Source organism: Neofelis nebulosa, chromosome 7 (assembly GCF_028018385.1).
Source record: "Neofelis nebulosa isolate mNeoNeb1 chromosome 7, mNeoNeb1.pri, whole genome shotgun sequence".
Lineage (NCBI taxonomy): Eukaryota > Metazoa > Chordata > Mammalia > Carnivora > Felidae > Neofelis > Neofelis nebulosa.
In genome coordinates this window covers 98,579,889-98,602,856 of record NC_080788.1, presented here as the reverse complement: position 1 = coordinate 98,602,856, position 22,968 = coordinate 98,579,889, and the positions used below count along the sequence as shown (strand labels likewise).

The 22,968-nt window shown below is 37.5% G+C and overlaps 1 protein-coding gene and 1 long non-coding RNA gene across 4 annotated transcripts in view; one reads left to right on the top strand and one right to left on the bottom strand.

The window, feature by feature from the left end:
- The window catches only part of KLHDC1 (kelch domain containing 1), a 54,928-nt gene that overhangs the window by 4,871 nt on the left and 27,089 nt on the right, over nucleotides 1-22,968 (bottom strand). For all 3 annotated transcript variants that reach the window (XM_058738971.1, XM_058738972.1, XM_058738973.1), the window contains exons 7-12: nucleotides 18,967-19,050; nucleotides 18,432-18,490; nucleotides 13,651-13,763; nucleotides 12,155-12,227; nucleotides 6,578-6,662; nucleotides 4,370-4,422 (exon numbers count right to left, since the gene is read on the bottom strand). In XM_058738971.1, coding sequence (XP_058594954.1) covers nucleotides 4,370-4,422; nucleotides 6,578-6,662; nucleotides 12,155-12,227; nucleotides 13,651-13,763; nucleotides 18,432-18,490; nucleotides 18,967-19,050 — 467 coding nt within the window. The remainder of the gene's footprint in view (nucleotides 1-4,369; nucleotides 4,423-6,577; nucleotides 6,663-12,154; nucleotides 12,228-13,650; nucleotides 13,764-18,431; nucleotides 18,491-18,966; nucleotides 19,051-22,968) is intronic.
- On the top strand, nucleotides 8,640-9,475 carry LOC131517177 (uncharacterized). Its single transcript, XR_009264441.1, has 2 exons — nucleotides 8,640-8,688; nucleotides 9,297-9,475. It is a non-coding gene; the product is annotated as an uncharacterized LOC131517177 (long non-coding RNA).

Genomic DNA, 22,968 nt, shown 5'->3' with positions numbered 1-22,968 from the left:
TCTAATAATAGCCCCCAATTGAGATATCCTAAATAAATATCAATACGCTAGTAAAGAAATTGTACTTCTATGAAACAGAACACTGGACAGCCATTACGAACATAAATATAGGTCTATAAATTACTGAATGATTATATGTTTACATGACAGATACCCACAGTACGAGTCTCAAAAGCAGATTATAAACAGGATGCATACCTTGACCCTTTAGACACACACGCACACGTGAGCGCATACATGCATATGTATACTGCTCTCAAGGTTCCAGTGGCCTCTTAGCATGGTTAAAACCACAACAGTTTTCATTTTAAAGTGTGGAAGGATAAACAGCAAACTCTTAACAAAGATCATTGTGGACGATGGCTCAAAGGTGATTTTTTTTTTACCATATACCTTTCATACTGTGTGAGTTTTCTTGGTAAATACATCTTATTTTTTTATCAGAATAAGCACCAGCGGTATTTCATCTTAAACCTATATATGTATCCAAATGTACGATGAGCATGATCCCACAAATACATTAGATCAGACAAGTATCTTGAGATGAGGAGCCTCTGCGGCAAATTCCTATTTGTTTCCACTGCCTCAACACAGCAGGTGCCAAATGCCTTCTGACTTAAATTTAAAATTTAAATAGAATTTAAAATAATTTAAAATAAAAGGAATCCTTTATTATTAAATAATTTAAAATAAAAAGATTGCTCTGGCTACACTGTGGGCCACTGGTTGTGGTGAATACACCTCACGCAAGAATACCACTAAATTCCTGCTATAGTCAACGGGTTTTTTGGTTTTTGTTTTTAATTCAAGTTCTGATGCATCAAAATGAGCCCAGCATGAAAAGGGTGTGAAAGGGTGTGTACGCATTCGCAGAAGCACTGTGCTAGGGGCAAAGGGTGACACCAAGAAGCCTGACTGATAGTCACACTCAGTCCCAGCCCCAAACACAAGCCCATCCAGTCTCTGCTGTGCCTTTCTCTCATTTCTATGCTGGTCCACCTTCCCCATCATTGTTTATCTTCCCTTCCAAACTCTGTGCTTTTTAGAACACCAGCTGTGTCCGCAAACACCTCCGCTTCCTCTGACTTCCTGCCCTTGCTTTAACTGAAATCTAAGAAAAGTGCGTAGCCTGCAGCCTTCTTGAGAAAAGAGTGCCACTTCTCCTGTGTCTCCGTTAACACAGTCCAGGAGCTACTCGAGTATTTGTTGTCGCTCCAGGCTGCTGTCATTTCACCTGCAGGTGGTGCACCCTCCCCCCGCCCCTGTTGTTGAGAACTTTGTGTGGAAAACTCTTTTGAGTCTTTATAACCTCAGGACAGTTCTGCCTCTAAAACCTTCCACTTCCAGATTCTCCTCTAGGAGGGACCAGAAGCCTTACATCCTTTTCCTATGTGCACTCCCTTCGCTCTTCCCAGTTCTCCAGACTGTAAGTCCCCTCTGTTCTCAGCTTCCTTTCCTTCCCAGCCCGGTCCATCTGCACTTCATTCTCTTGCCAGAAACTTTCATCCCCGTCTCCGCTGTCCCTCTGTTACATCACCCTGGCTAAACTCCAACCATGGGAGAATTCAGTCAGCCAGCTCCTTTCTGCAGCAGCCACCTGCTCAGTGGGGCTGGAGAAAACCAGCTTCCGCAGACAGGGCCCATCCCTTCAATTCTCCGAGGTCTCAGCTGAGCCCCCTGAGTGTTCTGCAGTGCTGTGTTATACAGCCCCAGTTGGTATCTTCTCAAAGCCACTGCAGCAGTGATTTCAAATCTTCTCCACTCCTAAGTCCATGTCCTCACCTCTCCTCTTTCTTACCTTGCTACCAACTACGCTTTCTCAGTGCTTTGCCCCCCAGCCAACAAATTCATCTGCCTCTACATCCCTACTTTCTTCATTATTTAAAAAGTATTTTTGCTCTACTCAACGACTAATTCAATTACCTGTTCACTAAAACCCACCTCCTCGAGACCCCGCTGCACCAATTTTTCCTTCATTTTCTTGTGGTTTTTTTTCTAAGTTTATTTATATTTATTTTGAGAGAGATAGACAGCAAGCTAGGGAGGGGCAGAGAGGGGGGAGTAGGAATCCCAAGAAGGGTCAGTGCTGTGAGCGCAGATCTCAGTACGGGGCTTGAACTCACCAACCCTGAGATCATGACCTGAGCCAAAGTCAAGAGTCAGAGGTTAAACCTACTGAGCCACCCAGGCGCCCCATTTTCTTGTGTTTCCAACAGCTGGTTCTTCTCCTTAGCGTATAAATAAATATAGCTTCAACAGTGAGAGGGTTGGGGTAGCAAGGTCCCATGCAGTAGAAAGTCCACATATAACTTTTGACTCTCCCCAAATTTAATTGCTAATAGCCTACTGTTGATAGGAAACCTTACAGATGACATAGTCAATTAACATCTATTTTTGTATTTATAACATCTAATTTGTAATATTAACATCTCATTCCTCTGCTCCAAATTAGTCAATGCTTCTTGATCTACTAGATAATATAAACTTATCTTCATGAAACACAAGGCTCTGGATGATATATGGTTGCTGATTTCTTGTCCAACTCCCTACCTCATATGTTTGTCTCAGGTATATTCAGGAATTCAGTTTCCAGAACATACTGCACTCGCGTATCTTGTACTAATCCCCATGCACTGCTTGTTCATAGCAAATTGTCTCGAACCCTCCCTCCTACGCAAAGACTCCCCTAACCTTCACCATCTTAACCACGTGGACAGAGGGCCTTCTCTTCCACGAGTCTCATTAACTTCGTATATGTTACTCTTAAAGCAACATTATTTTTCTTTTATCGTTGTTGAAACCCTGCCTTCTGTATTATTAACAATTCAAGGGAAAGATCATGACTTTTCATTTTATAGCACAGTGCCTGCCCATGGTAGGCACTCCAACACTGTATTTTTTGATCCTTGTATATAAGGAACTTGCAATCTACTTTGGGAAAGTAGTTCCGTTCACAGCAAAAGGTAAGTAATAATACAAGGCAGTATAATCATTACATCAGCAACTTCCAAACTCTGCCTGCACATTAGAATTATCCTGGGGTCTTTCAACAATTCCTAAGTTCAGACCACACCCCAGATCAATTAAATCATAACATGTGGGCATAGAACACAGCCATCAATACTTTTTGAGGTTCCCTATGAGATTCTAATGTGCAGTAACAGAAGGAACCACTGAAATAAAAGAAGGAGCAGTTATGAAAGATATTAGGATGGTCCAGTTTGAGCTGGTCCAATGGTTTTGAAGTGGTCCAAGTTGTAGAACGTCTAGAAGTTACAGCCTACTCCTTGACATACAACACATATGTCTCTCTCATGTGCCTTCACCCGTGTTATTCCTCCTGCATAAAACACCACACTTGTTCACTGGGCCACTTCTACTTCGCTCAGAACCTTCCTCCTGACTCTCAGACAGAAACAGGAGCTTCTTCCCCAATCTTCCAACTATCCCTCTTATATACTCCTTTTAAAGCAAGAATAGGGGCACCTGGGTGGCTCAGTCGGTTAAGCATCCGACTTCAGCTCAGGTCATGATCTCACAGTCTGTGAGTTCAAGCCCCGCGTCAGGCTCTGTGCTGACAGCTCAGAGCCTGGAGCCTGCTTTGGATTCTGTGTCTGCCCCGACCCTGCCCATGTTCTGTCTCTCTCTGTCTCAAAAATAAATAAAAACATAAAAAAAAAAAATTTAAAGCAAGGATATTCGAGGGGCGCCTGGGTGGCTCAGTCAGTTAAGGATTCAACTCTTGATTTTGACTCAGGTCATGATACCACAGTTCACGGGTTCAAACCTCGAGTCAGGCTCTGCTCTGAGTGTGGATTCTCTCTCTCTCCCTCTCTCTCTGCCCCTCCCACAGCTCACATACTCTCTTTCTCTCTCAAAATAAATTTAAATAAATAAATAAATAAATAAATAAATAAATAAGCAAGCAAGCGTGTGTGAATTAAGACACCACATCACACCATCAACTTAATAACAGATTTGGTGTTAAAAAAGAAATTCTCCTAAAGTAAATGCATATATATGTATGTGTGTCTCTTATTGGACACACGGATTTCCTAAGAGTTAAAATATGAAAAACTTCAGACTTAAATCAAGGAAATACAGTGTGTTTAATACTCCCATATGAACTAAATGCAATCTTATGCACAAAATAAAAATGATTATACTGCATATTTTAATTTTTAAAAATCACATTGGTGTATGGTTCACTATTACAAACTTGACTATACTTTTCGGAAGATGTAAATATTTTATTAAGTTCAAATCCTAATCTACCTGAAAAATTATACTGCTTCCCAAAAAGGAAGACGAAAGAAATTATCCTATATTAATAGCGTTATAAATATGTATATATAATGAAAATACTTACCTGAGTAGTGAATAGGGCTGTGTTTGAAAGATCAGTAAATCATTACAGTGGCCCTAATCAACATAAAAAAAAGAATTATAAAGGTGTTCAAAATAATAAAATTGCATTAATTAAATATTTTCTTTTTGTAAATGTAACAGAGATTACGTAAAGCAGCAAATAAATCTCCCTCTAGCTATTTACTCACTCTCACACACACACACACACACACACACACACACACACACACACCCCATACATATACATATACATATAAACACCTGCTATCCACACAAACTTTGGGTACATTGCTACCTTTTTTCAGCAACCAAATTTCTACCTAACCACAACCTATACAACTGCAAATTTGAAACTCAGAAACATGTTTTTCTCTTAGAACAGTGAGTTCAAAATGAGAAAAGTAGTGGTTTTCAAGCTTATTTTGTTTTTTAAGCAGAACTTTTCTCTTCCAAATGACTCTTATTTTAAGATCTCTTTCTCTTGTCTCTCTTTCGCAAAGGGTCCCATCTGGAAATCTCAGATCCAGAAGATTTTTTGAATAATGATTCTTTCATCTGAAAGTAATGTGGAAGAGTCGGCAGAAAACGTCCCTAATCCTTTCAAATAAGTCTTTAGAATTCCATAATTTATGATGATTTTAATCAGAATTCCTGTTTTAATGATAAACTCTGTATCCTACCGATTTCTAGTGCCAAGAAAAAGAAGACAAACCACAAAGTTTATTTTTTAATTAAATGCCAAGTCGTGGTTTTGATCTTTTGTTGAAGCACTGAATTCTTAGCCAAAAAGTTCTAAAACTTTCAATATACATAACGTTCAAATTGGAGTCCCCAAAACTGCAAACTCAGCCAACCCCCCTGGAGAGAAACCAGCTCATTTCAGGGTTTGCAACTGGGCAGGTGCAGCTCCAGAGAGAACTAGTCTGAAGAGATATCCACCAGAGAGCTGGCACCAACTTGGCTGATTCTGGCCGGAGCACACTCTCCCTGATGGCTCCAAGTCCCTCGATTCCCAAATGTCCTATATAAACCAGAGCAACCAATGCCCAACTCCTGTCCCAACACAGCACAGTATGAGCATGGCCACCTCGCTCTGAACTTCCCAAGGTGCTAGGAGTGAAAGAACAACACTCTCCAAATGCTATTCATTTATTTCTTTGGCCTTAGTTTTATCAGATTTTAAAATGACAATGCTTTAATCTTAAAATTAAAATGAGTGAAGCAGTGGCAAAAGACACATAAAGTAGAGAGAAAATACACTTAAAAATTTCAAACTAGTTTCCTCTTGACGGGAGAAGCTAGCTAGCATTGATGTTGTAGTTACCGAGGGAGGTAGTAAATTTCATGGGTACTTATTACTCTACTTAGTTTATGTATACATTATATACATTCTTATAAAATATCAACTATACCTTACAAATCTTTTAATTCGATAAAATTATAAACATCCATACTATGGTGAGACTCAAAGAGAAAAGGGAAGAGTCATCCTTTAAAAGGTCTTCTTAATAATTTGACCAATGAGATTCTCTCTCTCCTTAAGAAATAAATTAACATTAAAAAATTTTTTTTAAAAACAAGGGGGTGCATGGGTGGCTCAGTCTGTTAAGCGTCCAACTTCAGCTCAGGTCACGGTCTCACAGTTCATGGGTTCGAGCCCTGCATCAGGCTCTGTGCTGACAGCTCAGAGCCTGGAGCCTGCTTCAGATTCTGTGTCTCCCTCTCTCTCTCTCTCTTTCTCTGACCCTCCCCCATTCACACACTATCTCTCTCGCCTTCAAAAATAAATTAACATTAAAAAAATTTTTTCAATTAAAAAAATACATGTCGGGCTCCGTGCTGACAGCTCAGAGCCTGGAGCCTGCTTCAGATTCTGTGTCGTTTTCTCTGCCTCTCCCCTGCTTGTACTCTGTCTTCCTCTCTCTCTCAAAAATAAATAAACATTAAAAATTTTTTAAAAATAAAAAAATAAAAATAAAAAAGTAACTTGGCTAATGATGTTAATAAACCTATTTTGATTTGTAGACTCAAAATATCCTCACATGCTTCACAAAAGCCACTCATTCTGAAGATTAGTCACACCACAGAGTAACATTTCATGTTCTTCCATATTTTGCAATGTGGGAACATCAACAATCTTGTTAAATAGCCATTTAGTTTAAATAACAAAACTACTCAGAGGAAATATTTAGATAAGAAATTTTCTTACTGTATCCAAGGAAAGTAAATCATCTTTGCTCCCACCAAATACCATTATTTCATTTTCTTTCCCCAAACAGGCTGTATGCCATAACCTATAGTTGAAAATTATAAGGAGAGTAAAATACTATGAAGAAAGAAACCATATGTTACATATAAATCAATTTTAAATTGCACACTTTCACATTTAATCTATTTCAAAATGGGCATGACTGAACTTGAACTTTGGCATATCCTAAAAGAGGTTAGATTTTGAATATTCCTCGAGAATCACTAAAAGATTAGATCCTCATTAAATCATGTCAATTAAAATGACCCCCCACCCAATAATTCTTTTCTGTTATACCCCCCCAACCTTTTTCTAGCCTCTTTATCTCATAGATATTCTCACTGAAATAAATTAGTTAGAAAGGAACTGATCATCCTGTTGCTAAATGGACACTTTCCCCAATTTTCTTGGGACTCTCTGCCATGTTACTGTTTTCATCATTTTTTACTTTTCTTTCCTGTTCTCTGTTTCCATCATCTGACAAACCCAACCTGGCATTCCCTTCACATTTAGACTGTCATACTACTTATCACTCTGAGTACAAAATACCATAACATGTTCTTCGTTTTTCTGTCTCTAATCTCTCTCAGCTACATTTAGCTGATTAATAACATTTTCAAATGTTTTTAACCATGCACATGTCCTGATCAGGAAACATCTGTGCCATTTTTCTTAGCCTAATATTCATAACCAATAGCTATTTTTTCCCACAAGTTTTAATTATTGGCCCCTCCCCCCCTGCAGTGAACCCTCTACTTCATCCAAGTTCATTTATTTTCATCCCCTAAGAGAAAAGTTTATCTATCTCTAGGCTTTTGCTCACCCCATTTCTTATGCTTAGGATGATAAATCATTCTTGCAGTGCCTTAAACACAGGCTCAAAATCCCCAGGAAGTGTTCCAAATACCCAAACTAATTGACTGTTACTTTCTCTGGTCAGCACCTTTCAACATTTATGTACACATTTTATAATCTTCTGACTTATACTTGAAGATAAACTGTCCTATACACTCCTTTAATTCTTTGATGTGTGGGTCTTCTAAAGGTCCACACATGAGGTCCTTAGGTCAAATCTTGGCAGTGGTGTGCTGGAAGTGGCTTAGCAGCCAGTTGAAACCAACTGTGCCTATCCCTCTTCCAATCCATGTTCAGTGCCATCATGCTGGTAGCTTGAAACTGGCCATGATGGAAACCAGAAAATGCTACAAAGCTGGGCTTTTTGGTTTTACTTTTCCTGGAGAGCAGCTGTTAGCCCTTTACCAGCACACCGCTGGAACCTGGGTAATCTAATTTTATGCTTCTCTTCAAAAATACCTAAACACTGTGTTCTGCACACAGAAGGTGCTCCAAAACTCTTGATTAACAAAAGCAAATACAAAAACCAGCATTACATATTCAATTATTAAATAAACAAGTTATTTCATAAGAGTAGAGCATCTAATGTTCTTTTTGAAATGGTCTGATAGCTCATAGTCATCTCCAATTTCACAGTATTTACAAAGAATAATCTTAAGTTTTGTAAAATTCAAGATTTCTGGGAGCTCTAACTCTCAGGAAAAAAAGTACACATAAATTTCTCAATTTTAGAAGCTAAATCAAGAAATGTACAAAGTCATCGCTTTGACTCTAAGAGAATTTTGATGACTTTTCTTAATAGACCAAATTGCTGCAGCAAAAGACATCCCAAACAATTACATATTACCCTTATTACCACATAACTTATTTTTAGTACATTAATCCTTTTCACTTAACTTTAGCAAGTGCAAACAGTAGGGTTATGCACAATTTGTTAAATCAAATACTTTCCTCACACAATTACTCACACATTCAAGGACAGTTGCACTCGGGACCCAGGATAGAACTGAGCCATAAGAGATTTTATTTAGGAAACACTCTGCCCAATTCTCCAACTTATATGTTAGAACATAAATTGACATAAACCTTCATCAACACCCAGATTATGTTGTGGGGTCGGGGATGGGGACTGGATAAAGGAAATGGAATATAAGGAATGCTTAATTTCCAGGAGAGATGGCCATGTGTAACCTCGGCAACAGTCATGGGACCCAACAGTAAGTACCTAAGGCTCCATAAGCCAATACTTTATTGGACTTCTTTCACAGACACATTTAAAAAGGGATCCTTGTTGACAGCCACTAACACAGGCAATTAGATACGGCTTTGTACTTGGCCTTTCACCGAAGCGTTGCTCTAACCACAGTGAGACCTGGAGGAGAGGGTGGTACACTGTGGAACAGTGGTTCTCAACCAAGGGTGATTTTTGCCCCCACGGGACATTTGATAATATCTGCAATGTTTTTGACTGTCACAACTCCAGGTGGGTGGGTGGGGGAATACTATTGGCATCTAGTGGGTAAAGGCCAAAGATGCTGCTAGACATCTTACACTGCAAAGGACTAATGACAAAGAATAATTTGGTCCAAAATGTCAATGGTGCCGAGGTTGAGAAATCCTGCACAGAATTACAAGAGGAGAATTGGGCCGTTCACATTTTAAAGTATAACTTGGAACAGTTTGCACAAAACGTATTCAGATGTTAAGTAAACTCTCACTCATAAAAATTAGTATACATCCACATATATATGTTCTCCTTACACTAAACTGTATCCTCCTCACCTCATACCTGAAGATAGATCTGCCTCTGTCTTATCTGCCTTAGGGAAACTCTGGCCTGGACTTCATCATCGAAGAACACTGGAAAGCCTTTCCTGCCTTGATTTTGGTGACATCTAGCTTGCAACCTGATGTTTTGTCTACAGACTGATAGTTTATGTCCTCTCACAGCTGTTCTAAACTTATCACCTAAACATTCTAATAAAGCATATTATTTACATGACACATCAGCTGAATTCAAAGAAATGTCTTTACATAGCTCAGTTCTAACTAATATATTACTGATAATAGTTGTGTTGCTCTAATTACTTATTAAGGATAGAATTATAAAATAGGAGCAATTTAAAAATGAAACATATTCTTAATACCACTTTGGCCCAATATTAATGCAATCAAACAACTGTAAGAGAACTAAGAATGTCTCTAGTCCAGCTTGCTCATTTCATGGGATGAAGAAATTAATGCTCAGTTTCTTTAAGTAACTTTCCCAAAGCCAAAAAGCTAGGTAGTAGCTGAGCAAGGACTAGAACTCTGGGCTCCCATATCTTAATATGAAACTATTTAAGTTAAAAAATACATTTCAAAAGATCCAAATTGCTAAAATAATACATTACAATGAATTTCTACACACGAAAATATAAGAATCACTTATGTAATTATGATAAACTCTAATTTTTTGTGCATATTAATATAGATGTACACACTGAAATATATACAATTTTTTTCAGGCATTTTTCTCAAGTAAGTTACTTCATTGTCATTTATTAAACTTCTGAAATGCATGTCATTAAGTTGACTTCACACTAGTATACATAATCTGTAGCAAAAAAATCCTTAAATACATGGCATGAAAACAGTAAAATCTATTACCAACTATAATGATTATAAATGTTCTGACTATCAATTTCCTATGAATATATCTTTATTACTACTCACTCAAATTAGGAAAAAAAAAAGAATTACAATACTAATGTTGTTTTCTCTGTACAGTTTACCCTAGAACAACACGAGGTTTGGGGCACTGATACCCCACAGAGCTGAAAATCTGCATGTAACTTTTGGATCCTGAAAACTTAACCACTAATAGCCTACAGTTGACCAGAAGCCTTACAAATAACATAGTCAATTAATACATATTTTGTATGTTATATGGTTTATATACTGTATTTTCACAATAAGTAAGCTAAAGAAAATGTTACTTAACAAACCAAAACAAATGAATAAACAAACTAATAAAAACCAAAATCAGACCTATGAATACAGAGAACCAACTGATGACTGACAGAGGAAAAGGGAATGGAGGGATGGGCAAAATGGGTGAAGGGATGGGGTGCCTGGATGGCTCAGTTGGTTCAGCCTCTGACTTTTGATTTCATCTCAGGTCGGGATCTCATGGGTTTGTGGGATCAAGCCCTGCATCAGGCTCTGTGCTGACAGCATGGAGCCTGCTTAGGATTCTCTCTTCCTCTCTCTCTGCCCCTCCCCCACTCTCTCTCTCTGTCTCAAAATAAATAAATAAATATTTTTCAAAAATGGGTGAAGGGAAGTGGGAGATATAGGCTTCCAGTAATAGATGAATAACTCATGGGAATAAGAGGTACAGCATTGGGAATATAGTCAATGGCACTGTAGTAGCATTGTATGGTGACAGACGGTAGCTATACTTGTGGTGAGCGTAACACAATGTATACACTTGCCAAATCACTATGTTGTACACTGAAACTAATGTAACATCATGTGTCAGCTACACTCAAATTACAAAAAAGAAAATGTAATTAAGAAAATCATATGGGATGGGGCACCTGGGTGGCTCAGTCAGCTTAGCATCTGACTCTTGATTTCAGCTCAGATCATGATCTCACAGTCGTGTGACTGAGCCCAGCGTCAGGCTCCCTGCTGAGCATGGAGCCTGACTGAAATTCTCTCTCTCAACTTCTATCCCTCCCCACGCACCTCTCCCTCTCCCTCTCCCTCTCTCTCTCTCTTAGAAAAAAAAAAAGAGGGGCGCCTGAGTGGCGCAGTCGGTTAAGTGTCCGACTTCAGCCAGGTCACGATCTCGCGGTCCGTGAGTTCGAGCCCCGCGTCAGGCTCTGGGCTGATGGCTCGGAGCCTGGAGCCTGTTTCCGATTCTGTGTCTCCCTCTCTCTCTGCCCCTGCCCCGTTCATGCTTTGTCTCTCTCTGTCCCAAAAATAAATAAAAAACGTTGAAAAAAAAAATTAAAAAAAAAAAAAAAAAAAAAAGAGAAAATCATATGGGAAAAAAAGAAAATCATATGGAAAATATATTTATAGTATTTTATTTATTTTAAAAATCCATATAATAAGTGGACCCATGCAGTTCAAACTTGTGTTGTTCAAGGATCAACTGTAGTCTAATAATAATATGCTGTTTCTACAATTTTTTCTCTATAATACATCAAAAATAACTAACATGTTTCTTTTTTAAAAATTCATATAAGTGAATATATCAGTTAATAAAAATAAATATCTGCCATCTATTTTATTAACATGAAAGTTATTTTCTCATTAAATTGCAATAAACCTCTTCCAAAAACAAATAACTACTAAAGCCAAATCCATTCTTGTCTACTTATTAAAAATATTAACATTATATGATACTTCCAATTTCTTAGGCTTTTCATATTTATGAGGCAAAATTATACAGTTACCTAAAAGAGTAACATTTTCAAATATGCAAATATGGATGAAAACAGAATAGACGATTTTTAACAATCAGATATAATTTGAAATGATTATTAAATTATTTGGGTTACATCAAGCTTATTTGAAAGATATCTTTCTTGATGATTTACAATTTTAAAGGCAAACACTATAAAATCAGTGCTATATTTAATACTTGATTAATTCTTAACTATTTTACTATTCTTTAAGTTCTATATTTACCTGGGTCTTGTTTTAGGTAAGTGTGTAAGTTGTTTCCAACAATTTGTTGTGACATTATAAATCCAACCATCACCTGCAATATTATGACAGTTAAGAAATTAAGATTAGGTCTTTGTACATTTCCCCCCAAATTTATCATGCTATATTTATGCAACTATCTTTTGTGTGTATGCATATTTTCTCACAAAAATTTTCAAAGATATAGAGAGGTAGAGTGAACATGATAATGACCCCTCACATATCTCAGGTTCAAGAACTATCAAGATTTTGCTACATGTTCTCCATTTCTCTCTTTTTTGTTACTCTTGTGGCTCAGTTATTCTAAACCAAATCCTAGATCTCCTGTCATTTTCCCCATATATACCTCACTAAACATGGCTTTTAAAAGGAGACATATTTTTCCAGAATGACAACGGCATTATCACATACATAATCACAATGACATTATCATAGTCAACAAGATTAAAATAACTTCTAAGTATCATGTAATACCAGTATGTTACACTAAATCTATACAGGAGGAAACTGACTGGACTAAGAGTTAGGACATAGAATTTCCCACAGGCCAATGACCAAAATCAGCAAATAGGAATTAGAAACAGTAGAGCTCAAAAAGATGTTCTATTAAACAACCCCTAATGAAAAAATAGATGTTAGTTATTAGATTCCAAATCTCTTTTAATTACGAACCTTCAGATTGGAGAAGCATAATAATCTGTAATAACTAACATCCCCTTCTAGAAACCCTTGTTTCTCTAACCAGCCTCTGGAGTTTGTCTGTTGTCCAGCAGACTGCTGGATGCAAAGCTGATGCTTGATGCATTTTTGTTGAAAAATAAATACGTGTTTCCAGATCCCATATGGAATTATATAAATGAGTTTAATGGTATATAAGGTTTCTTATCAAAACACCTCTAGCCACAGAAAACTTCTGGGTTAAGAAAACATGAAACATCAACTATGTCAAACTAGGAAGTGGATACTTAGTCATTTGTCTTTCCTGATGCCACAGTTTTACTGCTGAAAAAAAAAAAAAAACCTGCATTACAAAACCATAGCTATTGGGATCAGCAGTGACAGGAGTTTAAAAATTCTGGCTAAGCACTTTCTTTACAGTTCTGGAACAGAAAGAGAAGCAACTGCCTTCCCACCTTATACTTCCAGAGCCTTCTGGGGGAGACTGTTCTAATCCCCATTCCAGCCTACACTGTACTGGGATAAAAAATCAGGAAGGCACAGAATCACAGAATATTATAGTTGAAAGGGGCTTTAATTCATCTAGGTTCAACTACCCTTTCTTTTCTATATATCTAGGAAACAGGAGAACATGGAGAGCCAAAGATACTAAAGCAAAGGGTTTTCTAATTCTTAATGCAATCATACAGTTGGGGATAAAGGTAAACCAGAAAATCTGAAAAAGAGACACCTTAAATATCAAATACAATTAAGAAAAAAGAATGAGATAATAATTGTAGGCTACACTTTAGTTGACTTACTTAATGGAATATTGTCTGCACTTAGTCCACCAAATAGAAAAAGTTTATCATCAGCTATTGGTGTTAAAGTATGCCATGACCGATGCTTGGGGGTTTCTCCATTAACAGGAATCCTGTGGCAAGGGAAAAAAAATAGAAAAATCTAGGTACTGTGTTAGTCAAAATAAAAAGGTTTTTGATAATCTCAGATTAAAGGGGAAAAAACTGCCTTCACTACTTTTAAAAACAGCTGATTTTATGAACTCCACCTGTATTACGATTTTAAAAATATTCTTAAATCCTTAGATGAATTTAAATAATCTTTCCACTTAGTGTCTATTCCACCTGGTTACAGAACACAGACTGAAAATTTAAAAGTCCTAGTTAATTCACAATGCATATGCAACATCATTCTTGTTTAATCAGTATAACTTCCCCAGTTTTTCAACATAACAATTTTCATGTCTGTAACTTTTTACTGTTGGCCCATGTTTAGTTTTATATTTTCAGCTAATTTCCTTGAGGATATTATGGGATTTTGTTGTTGTTCCTTTTACTCTGGTTTACTTGCTGTATGATTTCCCAAAGTTTCTTTGCCTTAAAATGCTAGCTATTCTAGCTTCAAAATAAAAGCATGCGAGCCATTCCAGATCCAGGACAAACCTCTGAAGATTTTTAAAAAATACTGTCCTATTCTTAGAAAATTACAAACATAAGTACAAAAGTTTAACTCATAATTCAGGAGGTGAGAAGGCATCATTCTTCAGCATTCTGGAATGTTCCAGAATAATACGGGCCATTTGTGGAAGATATTTTTTTCTAAAATGGAAATATTTTTATTTTTTGTATTGATTATAAGAACCGTTTTGGTTACAAAACATTCAACAACCACATTTTTTTTTTTTTTAGGGGCACCTGGGTTGCTCAGTCGGTTAAGTGACTGACTTCAGCTCAGGTCATGATCTCGTGGTTTGTGGGTTCGAGCCCCCCGTTGGGCTCTGTGCTGACAGCTCAGAGCCTGGAGCTTGCTTCGGAGTCTGTGTCTCCCTCTTTCTCTGCCCCTCCCATGCTCGTGCTCTGTCTCTCTCTGTCTCTCAATAATAAATAAATATTAAATTTTAAAAAAATGTATATATTAAAAAAAAATTTTTTTAATGTTTATTTTTGAGAAAGAGAAAGACAGAGGTGGGCAGGGGAGGGGCAGAGAGAGAGGAAGACACAGAATCTGAAATAGGATCCAGGCTCTAAGCTATCAGCACAGAGCCTGACGTGGGGCTCAAACTCATGAACTGTGAGATCATGACCTGAGCTGAAGTCAGACGCTAACTGACTGACCACCCAGGCACCCCAACAAAAATATTTTTATTTTTATTATTATTTTTTTCTATGTTTACTTTTGAGGGAGAGACAGAGGTGAGTGGGAGAGAGGTAGAGAGAGAGGGAGACACAGAATCCAAAGCAGGCTTCAGGCTCTAAGGTGTCAGCACAGAGCCCAATGCGGGGCTCGAGCCCACGAACTGTGAGATCATGACCTGAGCCAAAGTCGAACGCTCAACCAACTGAGGCACCCAGGCTCTCCAAAAGTATTTTTAAAAAGGAGAGTTCTCTTATAATCCTGTCCTCTAGCAATGAGAAATAATAATAATTTGGTATAATCTTTCTAGGCTTTAATACACATATAAACATGTTTATTAAAAATACATAAATAGGATCATACATTCTATTCTGCAACTTTTTTTTCATTCAACTAATATGTTGTAGAATATTTCTATGAAGTGTAACTTTCTTTGGTAAAGGAAGCATGATGGCCCACTGGCCAAATGTGCCATGATTTAAATAATCCCCAAATGTGAACATGAAGGTTGACCTCTAGTTTTTGCTTTTATAATAATGTTGTAACACACACACACTTACTGTCTTTGGGGAAACTCTGGATCAAAGCAGAAATTCCATTTTACATTTTAAATATATTGCCAAACTACCTTCCAGAAAAACTGTACCAATTTATGTTCTCACTAATTATGTTGTTACAACTTCAGCACACATTGGGCATTTGTAATTATTTTTAGCTCCATTTCTTTGATTGTCTCTGAAGTTGAATATCTCTTTAAAATAATTTTTGCCCATTTGTATTTCTTCTGTGAGTTGTTCATTTATGTCCTTTGCCCATTTTTCTGCTGGATTATTTGTCCTTTTGTTACTGATTTTCTGAGTTCTTGTGGATTTAGGCCTTGTTAAAAATACTGCAATATGACTTCCAGTTTGTTTTTTGTTTGTATTTTCCAATTTTTCTTTTAGCTTGGGTATAGTTTTCTATACAGAAAACTACATACAGAATATTTTTAAAAATATTCATTTATTTATTTTGATAGAGAGAGAGAGAGCAGAAAGAGGGAAAGTGAAAATCCCAAGCAGGCTCTGAGCTGCCAGTGCAGAGCCCTAAGCGGAGCTCAAACTCACAAACCTGTGAGATTATGACCTAAGCTGAAACCTACAGTCAGATCCTTAACCAACTGAGCCACCCAGGGGCCCCCAGAAAAATTGAATTCTTAAGTGATCTTATAAGTCAGTCCTTCTATTTAATAATTTTGGGTTTATAACCATTTTTGGGAAAACTTTCTCCATGCCAAGATTTTTAAATTATTATTATTTTCTTAATTTACATCCGAACTAGTTAACATATAGGGTAATAATGATTTCAAGAACAGAATTTAGTGATTTATCACTTACATATAACACCCAGGGCTCATAGCAACAAGTGCCCTGCTTAATACCCATTGCCCATGTAGGCCATCACCCCACCCAACACCCCTCCTTCAGCAAACCTCAGTTCCTTCTCTGTATTTAAGAGTATCTTACGGTGTGTCTCCTTCCCAGTTTTTATATTATTTTTGCTTCCCTTTCCTTATGTTCATCTGTTTTGTGTCTTAAATTCCACATATGAGTGAAGCCATATGATATTTGTCTTTCTCTGACTTATTTCCCTTAGCATAATACACTCTAGTTCCATACACATTGTTCCAAATGGCAAGATTTCATTCTTTTTGATCGCCAAGTAATACTCCATTGTATATATGTACCACATCTTCTTTATCCATTCATCTGTCGATGGACATTTGGGTTCTTTCTGTACTTTGGCTATTATCGATAGCACTGCTATAAACATTGGGGTGCATGTACCCCTTTGAAACAGCACTCCTGTATCCTTTGGACAAATACCTAGTAGTGCAATTTCTGGGTCATAGGGTAGTTCTATTTTTAGTTTTTTGAGAAACCTCCATACTATTTTCCAGGGTGGCTGCACCTGTTTGCATTCCCACCAGCAGTGCAAAAGGGTTCCTCTTTCTCCGCATCCTTGCCAGTATCTGTTGTTGCCTGAGTTGTTCATTTTAGCCATTCTGACAGGTATGAGGTGGTATCTCATTGTGGTTTTGATTTGTATTTCTCTGATGATGAGTGATGTTGAGCATTTTTTCATATGTCTGTTAGCTATCTGGATGTCTTCTTTGGAGAAGTGTCTATTCATGTCTTTTGCCCATTTCTTCACTGGATTATTTGTCTTTTGGGTGTTGAGTTTGGTAAGTTCTTTATAGATTTTGGATACTAACACTTTAGCTGATATGTCATTTGCAAATATCTTATCCCATTCCATCAGTTGCCTTTTAGTTTTGCTGATTGTTTCCTTCTCTGTGCAGAAGGTTTTTATCTTGATGAGGTCCTAATAGTTCATGTTTGCTTTTGTTTCCCTTGTCTCTGGAGACAGGTCAAGTAAGAAGTTGCTGAGGCCAAGGTCAAAGAGGTTTTTGCCTGCTTTCTCCTCGAAGATTTTGATGGCTTCCTGTCTTATGTTTAGGTCTTCCATCCATTTTGAGTTTATTTTTGTGTATGGTGTAAGAAAGTGTTCCAGGTTCATTCTTCTGCAGGTCGCTGTCCCACCACCATTTGCTGAAGACACTGTCTTTTTTCCATTGGATATTCCTTACTGCTTTAAAGAATAGTTGGCCATACATTTGTGGGTCCACTTCTGGGTTTTCTATTCTGTTCCATTGATCTGGGTGTCTGTTTTTGTGTCTGTACCATACTGTCTTGATGATTACAGCTTTATAAAACAGCTTGAATCCAGAATTGTGATGCCTCCAGCTTTGGTTTTCTTTTTCAGGATTGCTTTGGCTATTTGGGGTCTTTGTGCTTCCATACAAATTTTAGGATTGTTTGCTCTAGCTCTGTGAAAAATGTTGGTGTTCTTTTGATAGGGATTGCTCCATGCCAAGATTTTAAAGACAATCTGCTATATTTTTTTCCTGGCACTTTTGGAGTTTCATTTTTAATGGTATTTCTATTTTGGAATAATATATGGCTCTGATTCCATATCACTACATGAACAGCTGAAGTGATACCTAAATATATTTATTCTATTGTTAAATATATATTTTGAACCACAAAAAAAAATCTTTTACATACTTCATTATCTGTTTACTTGTGATGACACCAACAAACTGTTCCTTCGTTTCCTCTACTGGCCAGTTCTCAAGAATACTTAGAATAAAACCAGTACTTTTACATAATCAAGTTTCAAACTCTGGTATTCTCATGTTTTATATAATTCGGTTAAGAACAAACTCTGCATTTAAATCTGTATATTCCTTGCTTAGACATATAATCTGAAGGAAAAAGATACTAATTCAGTTTTAGAAACTCAAATTTGGATTATGATCCCAAACACACACACACACACACACACACACACACACACACACACACAAATGCCTTTCGATTAAAACATACTTAAATTTCAAACGTACCTTCCAGACCAAGTCCAGGTATCTAAGTTCAGACTGTGTAAATCATTCATCCTAGTTTGCTAAAATAAAAGTGTGTTAAATTAGTCCCTGTTTCACATTTTTCATGGACTAAAATTTTGGTTTTAAAATTACTTCAGGTTAAAGATAGACTATCTCCATCTTACTTATTTTTACTTATTAGCATCAGAAGTTTACATATGAAGAAACAATGCTAAGCATTAATCAAATTACTATAGAGCTACCCAATTAATGTATCAAGGGAGAAAGGAAGAAAAGGCCTTAAACTAATAGGATTTAAATGTTAAAACATTAAGCTTTTCTGGTTATGCACAGAAGTGAAGGATTCTCCTCATTAAAATATGATTTATAAATCATGTATAGTCTGTTTAGGGAATGGAAGATAAATAAAATTTATTATTGAATGGTATTTTATTTACCTAGATACTTTGAATGTTCAGTTGTTCCCCCAAATCAGAAAATAATTTTTGTGAGCAGAAGCACACATAAAAATATCATTTTCATGAAAAACACTAACCAAAACACGTCCGCCAAAGATATAGCCCTTATTTCCAAGAACTGCACACGTGTGCGCGGCTCGCGGCTGCGGTGGGACTCCACCCTGCAGGCAGAGAGGAGGAAACAGAGTGCAAAACTTGAAACATCTCTAAGGAAGTCACACTCATGCTCAGTATGAGAAATACCTGACTACCTAGTCACCATTACCCCTATAATTCGATAAACACCCTGATGCAAAAGTTCATTGTAGGGACGCCTGGGTGACTTAGTTGGTTAAGCACCTGACTTTTGGTTTCAGCTCAAGTCATGATCTCACGGTTGGTGATGACGAACCCCACGTATGGCTCTGTGTTGACAGCCTGAAGTCTGCTTGGTATTCTCTCTCTCTCTCTCTCTCTCTCTCTCTCTCTCTCTCCCTCTCCCTCTCCCTCTCCCTCTCCCTCTCTCTCTGACCCTTCCCTACTAATTGCTCTCTCTCTCTCTCTCAAAATAAATAAACGTTAAAAAAAAGTTAATTGTAAATAGTAATGATTAGAGATAAATACTGCTCTTCAAGAATGAAATTTACTCACCCTGATCTTTACTTTCTCTTTTACTTTTACTTTTTATTTTTTAAAATATACATCCAAATTAGTTAGCATATAGTGAAACAATGATTTCAGGAGTAGATTCCTTAATGCCCCTTACCCATTTAGACCATCCCCCCTCCCACAACCCCTCCAGTAACCCTCAGTTTGTTCTCCATATTTATGAGTCTCTTCTGTTTTGTCCCCCTCCCTGTTTTTATATTATTTTTGTTTCCCTTTACTTTTTAAAGTGTTTTTCTTAGGGGTACCTGGGTGGCTCCCTCAGTTGAGATTTGACTCTGGTTCAGGTTATGATCTCATGGTTTGTGAGTTAGAGTCCCATATTGAGCTCTGTGCTGCCAGCTCAGAGCCTGGAGCCTGCTTCAGATTCTGTGTCTCCCCTCTCTCTCTGTCCCTCCCCCGCCCTCTCTCTCTCTCTCTCTAACATTAAAAAATGAATAAAATGATGGAACAGAATAGAGAACCCAGAAATGGACCTAAAAATGTATGGCCAACTAATCATTGACAAAGCAGGAAAGAATATCCAGTAGAACAAAGATAGTCTCTTCAGCAAGTGGTGCTGGGAAAACTGGACAGCGACATGCAGCAGAATGAACCTGGACCACTTTCTTACACCATGCACAAAATAAACTCAAAATGGATGAAAGACCTAAATGCAAGACAGGAAGCCATCAAAATCCTCGAGGAGAAAGCAGGCAAAAACCTCTTTGACCTTGGCCTCAGCAACTTCTTACTCAATATGTCTCCAGAGGCAAGAGAAACAAAAGCAAAAATGAAATACTGGGACCTCATCAAAATAAAAAGCTTCTGCACAGAGAAGGAAACAATCAGCAAAACTAAAAGGCAACTGATGGAATGGGATAAGATATTTGCAAATCACATATCAGCTAAAGGGTTAGTATCAAAATCTATAAAGAACTTACCAAACTCAACACCCAAAAGACAAATAATCCAGTGAAGAAATGGGCAAAAGGCATGAATAGACACTTCTCCAAAGAAGACATCCAGATGGCCAACCGACACATGAAAAAATGCTCAACATCACTCATCATCAGGGAAATACAAATCAAAACCACAGTGAGATACCACCTTACACCTGCCAGAATGGCTAAAATGAACAACTCAGGCAACAACAGATGGTGGCGAGGATGCGGAGAAAGAGGATCTCTTTTGCATTGTTGGTGGCAGTGCAAGCTGGTGCAGCCACTCTGGAAAACAGTATGGAAGTTTCTCAAAAAACTAAAAATAGAACTACCCTATGACCCAGCGATTGCACTACTAGGCATTTATCCAAGGGATACAGATGTGCTGTTTTGAAGGGACACATGCACCCCCCTGTTTAGCAGCACTATAATTCAATAATTCACAAAAGTCCAAAGTATGGAAAGAGCCCAAATGTCCATCGATGGATGAATGGATAAAGATGTGGTATGTATGTGTGTGTGTGTGTGTGTGTGTGTGTGTATTGGAGTATTACTTGGCAATCAAAAAGAATGAAATCTTGCCATTTGCAACTACGTGGATGGAACTAGGGGTATTATACTAAGTGAAATTAGTCAGTCAGAGAAAGACAAAAATCATATGACTTCACTCATCTGAGGACTTTAAGATACAAAACAGATGAACATAAGGAGGGGGACAAAACAGAAGAGACTCATAAATATGGAGAACAAACTGAGGGTTGCTGGAGGGGTTTTGGGAGGGGGGATGGGCTAAATGGGTAAGGGGCACTAAGGAATCTACTCCTGAAATCATTGTTGTACTACATGCTAACTAATTTGGATGTAAATTTTAAAAAATAAAAAATAAAATTAAAAAAATGAATAAAGTGTTTTTCTTAAATGCCTGACACTATTTGGCAAAATAAAATTTCATGTAAATTTCACCTTGAAATATAAATTTTTTTTTTTTTTAACGGTTATTTATTTTTGAGACAGAGAGAGACAGAGCATGAATGGGGAAGGGTCAGAGAGAGGGAGACACAGAATCCGAAACAGGCTCCAGGCTCTGAGCTGTCAGCACAGAGCCCGACGCGGGGCTCGAACTCACGGACTGTGAGATCATGACCCGAGCCGAAGTCGGCCGCTTAACCGACTGAGCCACCCAGGCGCCCCTTGAAATATAAATATTTAAAAATCAAATTTAAACTATTCTTTCCTCACTTCCCTTTCCCCGCCCCCCCCGAGGTAATATTGTGAGCAAGCAGTGCACAGTGTGATAATCTCAGAGACCCTGAAAAATTAAATCTGCCCCCCTAAAACTCTTGATATCTCAAATTCCACAGTAAAACTTTCACTCTTGCTTTAAGCCAAATAGTCCTTTGTAGCTTGCTAAAACTCTTCCCATTAACTAATAACACTTTTCTATACTTTACTTTGAACAAACACAGCAGATCTTTTCTCTGGAGAAGTTTTGTATTCGTGGGTAAAGACAGTATAATGGATAGATGAATTAATGAGATTCTAAGGGAAATTTTTCTGCATAATTTCCACGTGTTCATGGTAGGAGTCTTTGTTTATGCATTTCATTCCAAGTTCTAAAAGAACCTTTTCAACATTTTCAGCACATTGGCTACTGAATGTGGGCACAGGAAGTTTATTTTATTTTTTTTTTTTAACGTTTTTTAAATTTATTTTTGAGACAGAGAGAGACAGAGCATGAATGGGGGAGGGGCAGAGAGAGAGGGAGACACAGAATCGGAAGCAGGCTCCAGGCTCTGAGCCATCAGCCCAGAGCCCGACGCGGGGCTGGAACTCACAGACTGTGAGATCGTGACCTGAGCCGAAGTCGGACGCTTAACCGACTGAGCCACCCAGGCGGGGGCACAGGAAGTTTAAACTCTACATTCAATATCAGAATTTCCTCGACTTTTCAGGCTTACTTGAATCACTGTCCTGAAACCAATACAGTAAGAAATTATTCAGATATTACCAATTTACACTTAAATAAATGAGAGAGAACCTTCTGAAATGTGGTCCCCAGTCATTCCAGCAAAACATAGTTTTTATTATTACCCCACCCCTGATCTGAAATTTTGGAAAAATTATTCTACTATAAACATATCTATTATGCAACAAATATTGAATTTTTATCAAATACATCTCATAACCACCTAAAGCTTCTGAATGAGTTCACATAATTCTAAACAAAAACAAAGAAATGGCATCTGCATTAATCTGTAACTGCATAAATAATGTACAATGCTTATTAAGTTGCTTGAAATACTGAAAATAGCTCAAAGATCCCAATTACTAACATACTGTTCTTAAGGGATAAAAATGCCATGTAGGAAAAACACTTTCAACCCTTCTATTTTACAGATCACACACTACATGGCTTATCTGAAGGACATAGCTCTTTTATGACAGAATTAGAATGCAATTCCAATTTTTTTCAACTTTTACACCAATAATTGGTACACTCTACCATGCTGC